At 44.1% G+C, this 15,475-nt stretch overlaps 1 protein-coding gene across 17 annotated transcripts in view; it reads right to left on the bottom strand.

Annotated features, from left to right (window-relative positions):
* Positions 1-15,475, bottom strand: part of SUDS3 (SDS3 homolog, SIN3A corepressor complex component) — a 384,413-nt gene that overhangs the window by 326,663 nt on the left and 42,275 nt on the right. Inside the window, exon 14 of one of the 17 annotated variants that reach the window (XM_082355971.1) lies at positions 5,586-5,801. The exons of the other annotated variants lie outside the window; for them this stretch is intronic. Within the exon in view, the coding sequence (XP_082212097.1) occupies positions 5,753-5,801 (49 nt within the window). The 3' untranslated portion in view covers positions 5,586-5,752. Of the gene's footprint in view, positions 1-5,585; positions 5,802-15,475 lie in introns of those variants that run through there. 17 annotated transcript variants of the gene reach the window in all.

Raw genomic sequence — 15,475 nt, 5'->3', positions numbered from 1 at the left:
CCAGGTACACTGCAGTCTATGGAAGCCTAGGTGAGTGTTGCCCCCAAGAGTCATGCAGTGCTCAACCTGTGTAACCACACAACACAGTCCTTAATGCTGACACCCAAACTAAGGAGAAAAGGCTGCCATGGCAGAAATCCAGAGATTTTCAATCAACCAACACATAATTTTTATATTGACTATATACGGAAGATACATTGGGTTTGGGAATTCCCTGGCGGTCCAGTGGTTAGGACATGGCGTTTCCACTGCAGGGGGCAAGGGTTTGATCCCTCGTCGGGGAACTAAGATCCTGCATGCCCTGGGGCGTGGCCGAAAAAAAAAAAAAAAGATATATTGGGTTAAATGAAATATGTTACTAATGTTAATTTCATCTGTTTCTCTTTATGTGGCTACTAGAAAACTTTAAATCACACATGTGGCTTGTATTTGTGGCTTGCATTATATATATTTCTATTGGACCAACCTATCTTAGAAGGTCCCCAGTTGCCCACAGTGGTGAACCAATCCCTATCACACCCTTCTCTTTTCTTCCTTTGCTTATCTCACTTTCCTACTCCCTCATTGAGCTACACTGGATCACCTCCCAAATAAACTAACTAGACCTGAATCTTGTCTCAAGGCATGCTTCTGGGGTAGACTAATAAAAAACTTACTATGCACAGGGAATCATGCTAATATCTACCTTTCCTTACATGCAGTTTGCATATAACCAGGCAGAGAGATAAAGAAAGCAACACAGGAAAGGTTAAATACCAGATTTAAATAACAGAACAAGAGATGTGCGTGATTACCTGACGAATGAGGAGTACAGAGAGTAAGTGCTGAGAGCCTGAAGGAGAAATGACATTAATATGTAGTGTGGTGGGGAAGGAGAGTTCTTCTTGGCCGCACAAGATCTAAGTACTGTCAACTTTGCTGCCAAGAATGGGTCGTGAAATATGAAGTATGAGCAAGGACGTAGACTCAAGGAATGACTCTGGTGTTGAGGGCAATGTGCTGTGTATTTTGTGGGGAGTTCACTTTGAAATGCATTGTGTATGCGCGAGTGTGTGTGCGTGTGCATGTGTACAGCGGGAGTCGGGGAGGATGCTAGACTTGATTCTCTTATTTCACTCATTCCACTTGTGAACAAAGTTGGCAAGGGGAGGTAATGCAGCCTATTTCAGAAAGCCCAAACAAAACACACTTTCCACAAACGGATCAAATGCTCCACCCCTTTCCCATTAGCACCTTGCTTTTTTGTGACTGAGATGAGCAACTGTAAATGTCACCATAGGAGGGGTAAGCTTTCATTACTGACCATTCACTATGTGCCAGACACTGTTGAAAGAACAGTGCAGAAAGCAAAGAGCAAATGCTTTGTAGCTTTCAGGAAGAAGAAATAACCCCCTGCCACCATTCAGGCCTTTAACATAAGCAGTAAATAAACCTTAAAAAGGTACATAAAGGAAATAATTAAAATGTCCTGAAGACTCTGGTTTTGATAGTTACCCATTCTTTTATTTGCTGTTCCTCTTTATAGGAGTTACAAGTATTTAAAAAATAAGAGTCCAGAGTTAGCTGGAATTTTAAGAGTGGGTGCTAGATACAGTATTTCCCCTGCAGAACAAACTCACACCAAAGACTTGGGATGGTGCTGTCCAAGGTACCAGCTGACCTCTCAGTGAGCCTAGCTAGGATTTGAACATATTACGAGTTCCGCCATAACTTTACAGAGGTAACATTTTGCCCTCAGTAAGTGGGCATCACAGTGCACAATTATATATGTACGTGTACTAAAAACAGCTTTTCTTTCACATATTCTTATTTTAAATGTCCTGATTTAAAGAAAAGTTCCTTTAAAATGCATAGAATTAGGGAGTTAAGGTTTTCTATCAATTCAGTTCAAATGGTTGTAAAGTGTGCTTCATCTCGTAGATGATGTCCTTCCTTATACCCAGCTGAAAATCTCTCCTGCTTAGATGTGGAAGTTACAAGTTCAACTGTCTACAAGGATCAGAGGGCAGAGTAAATGACTGAAATGGGACGTTTTAAATAGTAACTGACACAGCTTCAGTGTTGGGGAGATAAAAGGCATGATGGGTTACCATGAGAGTGTGTGCTGTCTAAAGGGAGAAGCTTCTACTCAACTCCAGCCACTGTGTCCACGTAGGACAACAAACTCAGTCACAAAGCTAGCTAACTACTCACGAGGCGCTCAAAAATCTCTCAATTAAAAAAAAGAATGTTTAGTTAATTCAATTGCTTACAATTCACTGTGTAAGCCAGAGAGAACACCTGTGGGTTGGAGCTTACCCACAGGCTTCTGCTTTGCAACCTCCATTCAAGGCAAGTTCTCTTGCTTGAAATCTCATATACTCAGAAAATTGGAAGATGTAAAAACAGGTATTTTTCTTCCCCATTTCAAAGACGGAGACTGAGGTAAAAAACATCTTAGAGTAATCGACAGGAGCCAGCACCTCCACGGCCCACCAATTACCCTGAGGGAGTCAGCTCCATGCCCACTGCTAATTTTAGTTTGCAACCACAGAGGGTACCAATGAGCCTTTTTTTTTTTTTTTAATATTCTTCTCCACCTAAGCACTTTATTATTTTTTTAAATTTATTTATTTTTGGCTGTGTTGGGTCTTCGTTGCTGCGCACGGGCTTTTCTCTAGTTGCAGCAAGCGGGGGCTACTCTTCGTTGCGGTACGCGGGCTTCTCATTGCAGTGGCTTCTCTTGTTGCGGAACACAGGTTCTAGGTGCATGGGCTTCAGTAGTTGTGGCACACAGGCTCAGTAGTTGTGGCTTGCAGGCTCTAGAGCGCAGGCTCAGTAGTTGTGGCACACAGGCTTAGTTGCTCCATGGCATGTGGGATCTTCCCAGACCAGGGCTCGAACCTGTGTCCCCTGCATTGGCAGGTGGATTCTCATCCACTGTGCCACCAGGGAAGCCCACCGAGTCTTTTTGCCAAATATTTTTGGCTCTGTGGGCCACATATTCTCCGTCACAACTACTCAGCTCTGCCTTAATGCGAAAGCAGTCTTGGAGAATGTGTAAATTTATGGGTGTGGCTATGTTCCAATAAAACTTTATTCACAAAAAAGGTGGCGGGCTGGATTTGGTCCGCGGGTCATGGTTTGCTGACCCGTCGTTTAGAATAAAAAGATGATGATGTGTAACAGGATAAAGCAAGCTATTCAGTTCAAGAAACTGACTGCATAAACACAAACTCCTGGAATTTAAATCAAAACCCAAGACAAACATGGGAGGTGTGAGATACCAAAAGGAAAAATAAAATTGCTAAAGTGATTTTAGGCCACAAAGCCAAAATTCTACCCTAGTGTGTTCTTTATGGATCATGCCTAGATCATTTCTGGATAAAGTACTGTGAACAGGAGCATGTTCAACTGAGACTGGTGATAAAAGACCCAACCAGAAATGGCCTTTACGTTTCATCTGGTTTGTGTGCCTGCCACCCCGCCTCACCCCACCCCCAATCAATTGCTGGTGGCCACTGAATGGAAAAGGATCATGAGACTTCACATGTGGACCTAGAGAGAATGAGGGCCATACTGATTAGTAATGTCTGTCATGGGTACAAAAGTGGAGAACAATGATGCGTGTGCCACATAACTGCCGTCTCTAAAACCGAATCTCATGAGGAAGGATAGGGAGTCGATAAATGGAATTTGTTACCCCAAGTAAGTTGTATAACCCAAAATATAATTATCTTCAAACTGACAAAACAGTACTACACTTTCTAAACATTAATCTGATCTTGCTAATGATGAGCATGACTTACCCAAAATAGTTTATTACAGCAGGCAGTAGGAGGCCGGGCTAGATCACCTCTGAATATTCTTCTCAGCCCTGCATAGGACTCTTATGATTTTTTTCAAGATGTCTCATTGTACTATCCCAGCTGTGTTCCAGGTGGCTTAGTCTTCCCAACAGCTTTGCTTTGAAGACGTCATGAATATTTAAACAAACTTCAGGCTAAACATTTTTCACGCTTCTCATTTCACCCACAGTCCAAAGCTGGGTTTTGTTTGGCAAGAAGGCTCATTTTTGAGATGTGTGTATGTGCACATATATGCATAGAAACCCACTGGCATTGTGTTATATACACATACTCGGACCTCCAAGGTACGTGTATGTAAATTCCTCCTCTTAAACCTTTTTTTTTAAAATAATTTATTTATTTTTGGCTGTGTTGGGTCTTTGTTGCTGCACGCGGGCTTTCTCTAGTTGTGGTGAACGGGGACTACTCTTCATTGCAGTGCATGGGCTCTAGGCACGTAGGTTTCAGTAGTTGTGGCTCACGGGCTCTAGAGAGCAGGCTCAGTAGTTGTGGCACACTGGCTTAGTTGCTCCGCGGCATGTGGGCTCTTCCCAGACCAGGGATTGAACCCATGTCCTCTGCATTGGCAGACAGATTCTTAACCACTGCGTCACCAGGGAAGTCCCCCTCCTCTTAAATCTTGACACTCAGCTCTGAAGTTAAAGTCTGCAGTTAAAGGCCATTGACGTGTCTTCAGGCACAAACCAGCAGGTATGCAGTTAAGTATGGACAGACTGATTATTTGGAAATGACCTGCTAGTGTTCCCACTGCAGTTATTCATTGACTGTGACTTCAGAACCACAGTGACAGGGAGAAAGCCAATGTCCCTTTCATTGTCTTGATGAGTAAGAGGCTCAATGAGTCACAGAAGGTCCCAGAGAGAGGTGGGGGCAGGTAAGGCATGAAGGGTTGAGGTAAAGAGGGTTGGTTAAATACACATATCTTTTTTTCTCTTTTCCATGAAATCCCATGAAGACAACTACAGAGGTGTTTTTTTTGTTGTTGTTTTAGGGTTTACACCCACCAGAATTGAGAGAATAGGCAAGGAAAAACACAAATTGCAGAAGCTGAATGTAGATTAAAAAAACACAACAAAATCTTAAGCCAGCAGTGGATAAAGCAGAGGAACATGGATTAGCAGCACCTAATCAGAAAGGAAGATACCCCTAGAAATGAAGGTGAAGGCAGTGGGAATGGTTGAAATTCAGTTTAAGAAGCTCTGAGTTCCCCAGATCTGTCTCCCTACTTCATGCAGCAAGATTGCCAAGATCCCAACCTGGCAAGAGACCAGAGATTTCTCTAGAGAAGATAAAACTAAAGGTCTCTGGACTAAAGGACTCCAGAACCAGGTCCTACATTTAAAAAAGAAAAAAAAAAAAAAAAAAAGAGGGAATGAAAAATTAGAAAACAAAAATAGCTCTTAGTAAATATTTTTTGTTTTAATGAAAAGAGCAAAAGTTAAACTCAATAGAAAGGTTAGAAAATAAAGTTAAGGAAATCGCCCAGAATAGAAAGTAAAAAGATAAATGAAAATAGGAAAGAAATGAAAATTTAAAGACTCTTATAGGAAGTCTACTATCCAAGTAACAGGAATCACTGAATGCAAGAACAGAAAAAATGGAGGGGAGGAAATCATGCATTATATTATTTACCTACTGCTGCATAAAAAAAATTACCCCAACCACACAGAAACTTATAACAAACATTTATTCTCTTACCTAGTTTCTGAAGGTCAGGAATCTAGGAGCAGCTTAGTGGGGTAGTTCTGGCTCAGGGTCTCCTCAGAGGTTGCAGTCAACCTGTCAGCAAGGGCTGCTGTCTCATCTGATGGCTGGACTGGGGCTAGAGGATTCTTTCCAAAGTGACTCACTCACATGGCTGTTGGCAGAAGCCTCAGTTGCTAGCTGGCTATTGGCAGGCGGCCTCAGTTCTTTGCCACATGGAACTCCCCATCAGGCTTCTTCACATGGTAGCTGGCTTCCCCCAAAGCAAGTGATCCAAGAGAAAGAGAGAGCATGGCCAAATGGAAGTCACGGTGCCTTTTATAGCCCTATCTCAGAAGTGAATTATTATCATTTCCACTGTGTGCTATTGGTCACAGAGACCAATCCTGGTCCAATCATGAGAGTGAACTGTACAAGGTATGACTATCAGGAGATGAGGATCATTGGGGCCATCTTGGAGGCTGCCTATCACATCCATGAAATAGGTATGTGTGTATGTGTATATTTATGTATATGTGTATTTCAATTCTCAGAATTTGAGGACCTAAGTTTCCAGAATTGAAAAAGCCAACTAACCACTTAGCACAATGGGCCCACGCCAGAGCCTACTGTCATGAACTTTCAAAACACCAAGGAGGGACTTCCCTGGTGGTGCAGTTGTTAAGAATCCGCCTGCCAATGCAGGGGACACAGGCTCAAGCCCTGGTCCGGGAAGATCCCACACATCGCGGAGCAACTAAGCCCATGTGCCACAACTACTGAGCCTGCGCTCTAGAGTTGGTGAGCCACAACTACTGAGCCCATGCGCCACAACTACTGAAGCCCATGTGCCCTAGAGCCTGTGCTCCACAACAAAAAGAAGCCAGCGCAATGAGAAGCCAGTGCACCACAACAAAGAGTAGCCCCCGCTCACTGCGACTAGAGAAAGCCCGCACACAGCAACAAAGACCCAACACAGCCAAAAATAAATAAATAAATAAATGAAGAAGATACACAAATGGCCAACAGGCACATGAAAAGGTGCTCAACAACACTTATCATCAGGAAATGAAAATCAAAACCACGAGATATTACCTCACACTTATAAAATGGTTATTAGCACAAAGACAAGAGTTAACAAGTGTTGGCCAGGATATGGAGAAAAGGGAATCCTTGTGTAGTGTTGGTGGGAATGTAAATTTGTGCAGCCACTATGGAAAACAGTATGGAGGTTCCTCAAAAAATTAAAAATAGAACTACCATATGATCCAGCAATGTCACTCCTGGGTATATATCCAAAGAAGATGAAATCATTATCTCATATCTGCACCCCACTGTGTTCACTGAAGAATTACTCACAAGAGCCAAGACATGAGAAAAACCTATGTTCATTGACAGATGAATGGATAAAGAAAATGCGGTACAGGGAAGTCCCTGGCAGTCTGGTGGTTAGGACTCCACACTTTCACTGCTGTGGGCCTGGGCTTGATCCCTAGTCGGGGAACCAAGATCTCGCAAGCCACATAGCACAGCCACAAAAAAAAAAAAAGAGAAGTAAAACAAGAAAGAAAATGTGGTATATATGCAAAATGGAATATTATTCAGCCATAAAAAAAAGGAAATCCTACCATTTGCAACAATATGAATGAACCTTGAGGGCACTATGTAAGTGAAATAAGTCAAACAAAGAAAAATGCTGTATGATATCACTTACATGTGGAATCTAAAAAAGATGAACTCATAGAAACAGAGTAGACGGGTGGTTGCCAGAGGCAGGGCCTAGGAGGTGGGGGAAATGGGCAAAGGTGGTCAGAGGTACAAACCTCCAGTTTATTTTGTAAAGCCTGGGGATGTAATGGACAGCATGGTAACTATAGTTAACAATACTGTACTGCACGCTTAGAAGGTGCTAAGATCGTAGACCTTAAAAGTTCTCACCACACACACACAAAATGGTAACTAATAAGATGATGGATATGTTAACTAGCCTTATTGGTAATCACATCACAATACACACATATATCAAATCATGTTGGACACCTTAAACTTGTACACAATGTCATATATCAATTATATCGTGATAAAGCTGGGGAAAAAAGTCAAATACTCAGTAATCAGAATGGCTTCAGACTTCTCAAGGGCAACATTGGAAGCTAGAAAGCAATAAACAGTGCCTTCAAATTCTTGAAGGCAAATGATTTCCAAGCCAGAATTAAACCCTCCAGAATGGAAAACATTGGAGAAGAAACAACCAAATTTTAGAAGCTGAAAAGTAAATTAAAAAAAAAAAATCCTGAATTTTAAAACTTGACAGTGAAGAACTTGAAAATAATGAATTAGCAGCACAGGGAACCTCTAGAAATGGAGGTTAAGGGAGGGAGGGGCTGTTTGAAATACGGTTAAGTGCTAAGTACTTAGCAGGCCTTTTCAGTTCTGGAAATACATAGGCCTAAATTCTGGGCATGAAAAACGTAGTTATACCAGCCAAAGCATCAGTGAAGGGAACAGAATAAAAGTGTTCTGAATCACGCTTGGTAAGTTACTGCAAGATGCGTTTTACCCAAATGGGGGAGGAAGCAGAGAAATAGGAAGACAAGAGAAACAAGAAATGGGAGATCCAAACCCAAAGAGAGGTAATGGGGAGCTCCAGGATGGTGGTGAAGCGGGACCCCAGAGGGACCACTGTGTGCTAGGCTGCGGGCAACCAGTCCAGAGTGGAGGTCAGAGGTCCCCAGGGAGGATGCTTTTTCAGAGTGATGAAATGGACGGAATACCTGGCGCATCGCAATGTATTGGGAGGAACTGAGACACTTGTCAAGGCTTTGAGGTCGAATTTACAATAGTGCACAGAAAAGCAAGCAAACAACAAAATTGTTTTAAAGAACAAGATAGGGCTTCCCTGGTGGCGCAGTGGTTGAGAGTCTGCCTGCCAATGCAGGGGACACGGGTTCGAGCCCTGGTCTGGGAAGATCCCACATGCCGCAGAGCAGCTAGGCCTGTGAGCCACAATTACTGAGCCTGCGCATCTGGAGCCTGTGCTCCGCAACAGGAGAGGCCGCGATAGTGAGAGGCCCGCACACCGCGATGAAGAGTGGCCCCCGCTTGCCGCAACTGGAGAAAGCCCTCGCACAGAAACGAAGACCCAACGCAGCCCTAAATAAAATAAATAAATAAATAAATAAATAAAATTAAAAAAAAAAGAACAAGATAATTATTGACTCCTGGGGAGAACACTGTCCAGGAAAGAAAAAGCAGTCATCGTTTACAACATGACTCAGCTCTGACTAGCATTTATATAGTCATATCAATGTAAACACTGAATACTGACCTAATCAAAATTATGAAAGAACTATATTCTGGGGGAGTAGGGGATGGCTTCCACAGTGGGAATTTAATAGAGAATGCCTAGAACAGAAATATCTAGCATTGGTAACAAGGAGACAGAGATAGAAGTTAAATATGAAAATAATCAGCTGGTTGATTCTGGGAGGGGAAATGAAGGAGAAAACGGGACTACTGTGTTTTGTGGCCAACTTTGTAGAATCCTTTGACTTTCTAAACTGCACGTGCACTACTTTGATCTTAGAAAGAGATTAATATGCTGCAATGAGAAATCAGGCAATAGCCAACCACTCATTCATTCAATAAGCATTTAATGTGTGCCTACAGTACACTAGTCCCTGGGAATTTGGAGGAAAAACAAAAAATGATCCAGGCCCTTTCCTCCCTGGCTCACAGTCCGTTGGGTTTCTCAGCACAGCCAGAGTGGCAACAATTCAAACTCTTCTGTAGTGAGGCGTTAATATGGTGAAGGAAAGAGGCCTGGACACCTGCTTGTTTTGAATTTCAAGGTCTGTGGCTAGCGGTTTCTGTTGGCTTGCCATGGGCAAGGTTGCTGTGGGTTTAGCCTCAAGTCACGATGGGACCCAAGCAGGTGGGGTAGATGACAACTGAAGTAACAATGATCCCTAACATGGGCAGTTGGCAACGTGGGGTACATTTTCTAAAGCATTAGGGCAACCGAAGGCTTGTTTCAAGCATGAGGGTCACTGGCTGGCTGCTTTGTTTGCATGACCTCATTTAATCCTCACAATAAACTTCTGAGGTGGCTACTATTATTATCTCCACCTTCTAGATAAGGAAACTGGAGCCCAGAGAGGTTATGTGACCTGCCTAAGGTCACACAGCTCGTAAGCAGCAGAGCTAAACCTCAAACCCAAGGCTTGAGTCTATGCCCTTCAGCCTTAAGACTGGGATTTTTCTCAGTCATTGGATTAAGAGCTGCAAGACCTGAATTCTAGCTCCTGCTCTACCAATAATCGGCTGTGTGATCTTAGGCAAGTCCCTTCCCTCGTCAATGTCTGTTTCCAGGTGTGAAAAATGGAGGGGGTTGACTCAGATGACATCTAAGCATCCTCTATACTTCGGCAGTCTGTGTTAGCAATAGGGAAAGCCAACGGGAAAAGGAAACGTATGAATGGGGTGCAGAGGTGAACACACTTTTCTCCTCTGAGCCTCAACTGCCTCATCTGTAAAATTAGAGAATCATTAAGACACACCTCTCATGGTTGTTGAATGTATTAAATAAGACAGCGTATGGAAAGTACTTAGCACTTGCCTGGGCACAGAGTAAGTGCTCGATCAACACAAGCCCTTATTCATTCCTACTACTCGTATGCTTACAGGGCTCCACCACACTTGGATTCCTGAACGTTTCCACTTCTGGTAAGGTCAAAGCACCATGTTTGTGGGAAGAAGGGGGGATCAAAGCACAAGAAAAGGGAGTCAAACAAAATTACTGTCTGACAGGAACGTGTGCTGTTGCCCTTTATTGGTTTTACATACGAGTTAGTTTACCAATACTTTCAGGAGCATGTAAGTGTGAAATTGGAAAGCGTCACCGCAGGACTGCCACAAGCCACTGCACTGGCGATATAAAAGGGGAGGCGGGGGGAATACGCTGGGCCAGGGAGAGGGAGAAAACTAGAGAGGCGGAAAGGATAGGAAGGTGAGCCCCAGGTGTGGAAGGACAAAAAGATACGGGGCTGGGGAGCAAACTGGCTTTAAAGTTCAAAGCACATTCATCCAGATTGACTGCTGAACACACACTTCTTTGAGTTTTTAAACATGCCCCTGCCGTCCCACCTCTGTGCTTTCCCTCAAACCATTTCCTCTATGTGATTTCCTATTCCTGGCCACGGACACTGCTCAAGGCCAACCTAGCTTTCAGGCCAAGCTCAAATTTTATTTTCTTTCAGAAGAAATTACAAAGCATTCATGGTTAATAAGAATATAGACTCTGGGTCAGCGAGACCTGCTTTGGAATTGAGTTGGTTGAACTTGAGGCGAGTTTCTTCACCTCTCAAAACCTCAGCTTCCCAATCTGTAAAATGTAGACACGTAACAACCTCACAGGATTACAATGAATAATAAATGATGGTGCACATGAAGCCTTAACCGTATGCTCAATAAATGTCAGCTGCTGCTATTTTCTCCATCACCCCCATTCCAGTCCATTCTCCACACCTATTACATTGAACTAGAATTACTGACAACCATGGAACCGTGCTTCTGTCTCTGAATCCCCAAAAACAGCCTAGTACACTAGGTAACATGCAATAGATGCTGCATAATGAATCATCTGAATTGAATGCAATGACTGTCACATTCTCAAGCTCATGATTATTGACTGTTTCGAGTAGAAGAAAAAACATCCCAAGCAATTGGCTACAGGTGACCAGATTATCATGGCAGGGTTCCCAATCTTGTCTGGGCTGAGAATGAACCTCTCCAGGAAACCATTCTGTGGCAGGGACCCTTGGGCTCCCATAATAATGAAAACAAGAACAATTAACAACATGTATTGAGGACTTACTATGTCCCAAACACTACCTCTAAGCGCTTTACCCAAAATAAATCAGTTAATCCTCAAAGGAACTCCGGGGGCAATTCTCACCCCCACTTTACAGAGGAAACTGAGTGACCAGCTGCCCCAGTTTGCCAGTATCTGAGGGGGCTCCTCAGACTTTCAGTGCTAAACCCAGAAAAGTCCCAAGCACGCTGGGACGAGTATGCCCTGACACTGAAGCACACAGATATTAAGTAAATGTCCCAAGGTCAATGAGTGGCCAAACCAGGATGACAAACGCAAGAGCCCCATCGCCTCTACTGTAGGCACAAAGGCAAAAATGAACCCACTGAGACGACAAATTAGCCAGGTCATCAAGTGGGCTGTCCACCAGGCTTCCGAGCACAGAGTGTGATGCAAGTAGGTACTCAAATAATTGTCCCAACTGTGTTCTAACCGTGCACTGCCCAGAGCTACCCATATGACCTTAGGCAAATCATTATCATCTCTGGGCCTCAGATGTTTTCATCTTCAAAATGAAGGGGTCACACTCAATCAGGGATGGCAAATAAATCGGCTCCCTTGCCCATGGCAGGCAAAAGTAAATGATTAGGCTACTACTTCCCACTCCACCCAGACTTGGGCCTCAGAATCCTTCTCAACCCAACACAATGGGTATTCACAACCCATTTGTAGCTGATGCTTAGCATGACCTCTAAAGCCACCAGCTTTATCTTCACAGTCCGTTGGCACTCAACTAGCTTCCCAGGAATTGCTCTGGTCTCTTAGGATTTGGCACTCAGACTAACACCCAAGGATAGGGAGCAGTTCGATGGCAGCAGGATGACAATGGAAGGGACAGTCTCCATAGACTGGGCACTCCCTGTGTCCAGTCCTATGCCATGTATACCTCACAGTACAGCACAGTGAACGAGGGCAGGGACTCAAGAGAGACCACCTGGGCTCAGCATCCTGGCTCACCATTTACTAGCTGTGTGACCTCGGGCAAATTACCTAATGTTTCTCGATTTCCTCAACTACACAAGGAGGATTATAATACTACCTACCTCACAGGATTATAAGGATTCAATTAGTTAATATGTGTAAAATGCCTGGCACGTAGTAAGTAGTAGATGTGTTAATACCAGAACCCTCAAAATCACCCTCTGAGGTGGATATTATTTAACAGATGAGGGAACTGAGATTCAGAGAGATTAAGTTGCCCAAGATCACACAACTAGTTAAACAGCAAAGCCGGATTCAAACACTAATTTCTAAGCCTTTGCTCCGCCACACTGCATTTCCGTAAACACTCAATGGTGAAATAAGGGATTCTTGATTATCTGCAGGGCCTTGCCTGGGGCTGCTGTACTTCCACCCTCAGCACCTGCTTGATCCCTCCTGACACTGCTCTCCTAGCTGGCTCTTGAATACTGCCTGCTTCAACTCCTGGACCATCTACACCTTCGGCACAGAGAGAGCAGATGCCTACAGAAAACCAGAACACAGACTGCTGAGTCTCCAGCTCCTGGGAAACAGGGGAGAGAATCTTTACAATTCTGATTATTGGTCTTCCCCTATCTGTAAAGCGAATTCTGCTATTTTATAGATTTCTGTCTTCCAGGGAATTGAGCAAACGCAGATTAGAGAAAATGGGTAAAGGGATTAAGCACCTTAGGTACCTATGCTGTATCTTATCTACCTCACTCCCCTAGGGGTCCTCCTAAACATATGTATCTCTTTGTCTTAAAAATCATAGCTATTCACAAAAATATTCTGGTTAACACTAAAGTTGCTACAGCTAATATATTTCTTGCCATGCTATTATGTCCAGAAAGAGTGAGCTGGTGCCCACGTTTCTAGTTCATTCCATCTAGTGCTTTTTTTTTTTTTTTTGGCAGCGCCACGCGGCATGCGCAATCTTAGTTCCCCGACCAGGGATCGAACCTGTGCCCCCTGCAATGGAAGTGCGGTGTCTAAACCACTGGACCGCCAAGGAAGTCCCAATATGCCTTCTTTTTAAAAGCTGGGAAAGTGCTTACCCAAAGATGGGGCTTGGAGAGTCTCTAACACTAGTGAAAGAGACCAGAAATTGGTTCCATTCCTGCTTCTGCCCAGGTTGCTGGTGGGAGCTGAGCAGGCAGCTTGCAGCAGGTGACACAGAACTGTGTGTGTGCTCTTCCAGCCGGTGACTCCACAGGATGCGACATGGGAAGGTCCATTGCCCTCCAGAGCGCAGTAATGATGTACGACGTCCAGCTCTCAAGGGCTCCTACCTCTCCTCACTTTACAGATGATAGGAAAGGCAGGAAGAAAGTGAGTTGGAAAAATACAGATACGTGTTTCCCTCCAAAGTCTCTCTCGTTGCTTATGAGATAAAGTCAGCTCCATCCAGACCCATTACTCTCCACGTTCTAAACGGTTCCTTCCTTTGTGAAACTGTCATACTCGTGCCTTTTCAAAGGAAACAATCTCTTGGCCGGGAACTTGACTCCTCAACTCTAATGCCAAGGGAGAACCCCAGAGTTATCCGGCAAGGGGAAGGGTCCCACCAAATAAGAGTGTTTTTACCTCTAAAATTTGCCCTGGATGTGTGTCCAAGAGTTGAGAACAGATAAAAGCAAACTCCCAGGGAAGCACTGGAGGAGAAAGGTGAGAAGGCTGAATGTGATTTTAACAGATGGGGTTGGGAAAGGACAGCAAAGGGTAGGAGGTAGGAAAGCTGGCTCAGATTCCGAAAGACGTGGACTCGGCCACTCAGTGTGTGACCTTGGAAAAGTTACTGAACCATCTTCTGTGACTAACAGAATCTCTTTCCTCCTCTGAAAACTGGTGATAACAACAGTGTATTCTCTCCAGGGTTGTCATGAGGCTTCAATGAGATGACGCAGGTGAAGGGCAGAGTGCCAAGAACTGGAGCCATTCTTACTAACCAGTCTGCCTCTCTCGGCCCATCATTTGACACTAACACTGTCTGACAGCTAACATTCACGGAGCACTTACTATGACCAGGCACAGTGCTGACCTCTGGGTTTCAAAGGAGAATTAAGTCTTGGCTTGATTGTATTAAACCAGCCTGAAGTTTGTGAGTATTAGTACTCTTTCACAGATTACTGCCAGGATTAAGCGAGAAAACGCCTCCTACAAAGGGTTTAGTCCAGTGCCTGATGTATAAAGAGTACTCAGTTAAAGGCAGATACTAACGTCGAGGGCAAGCCCCGTTTGCCTTGGTAACAAACAGGAAGGCGAGATGGTTGACCTGAGTCTGCTTTTGGGCCTCTCCCCCTTAGCCACACCCTTTGCTGCTAGCTCTTGCATCCCTGGTCAGCAGCCCCTAGCCTACACCAAGGACTTGGCTCTTCTAGAACAAATATGGAAGGACCCATAGACCTGAAGAGCCTGAAGGCTAAGGTGATTAAAACAGAGAAAACTTGTCGGGCTAGTAGTTACCCTAGGGAGGAGTGGTAACTGGAAGAAAGCCTACAGAGCTCATGGACGCTGGTAACGCTGTCTCTCGGTCTAGATGCTGGTTACGTGGAGGCTAGTGACGCTGTCTCTTGGTTTAGATGCTGGTTACATGGACGCTGGTGACGCTGTCTCTTGGTCTAGATGCTGGTTACGTGCATGTGTTCACACTGAGAAAACAACTTCTACAATTAAGACTTGCGCACTTTTCTGTATGAATGTTATGTTGCAATAAAAAATTATTCAGATCGTGACTGCCCCTCTCCATTACCCAAAGCATGAAGCAGCCCTTCCCAATGGGTGTTACAAATACAGCTGGGTTGCAAGCACAAGACGTCAGTCCCCCGTGGCAGCAAGCGGCCTTATCACTTTACCCGCTGGGAGCTGTGGAAATACCATGATGTTTGGTGAGATTGGCAAGTCCTGCTCTCGAGTACCCAATGAACAGCATCCTCCTCATCAGACCAGTTTACCTTAAGGTATTTCCTATCTAAGGTCAATTTTATTTACTTTTTTAATTTTTTTTTTTTTTTTTAATTTTTTGGTTGCGTTGGGTCTTTGTTGCTACGCGCGGGCTTTCTCTAGTTGCGGCGCGTGGGCTTTCCCTAGTTGCGGCGAGCAGGGGCTACTC

The sequence above is a fragment of the Balaenoptera borealis genome (genome assembly GCF_965194805.1).
Source record: "Balaenoptera borealis genome assembly, chromosome: 14".
NCBI lineage: Eukaryota > Metazoa > Chordata > Mammalia > Artiodactyla > Balaenopteridae > Balaenoptera > Balaenoptera borealis.
Note: the sequence above shows the minus strand (reverse complement) of the source record. Positions and strands in the feature narration are given on the sequence as shown.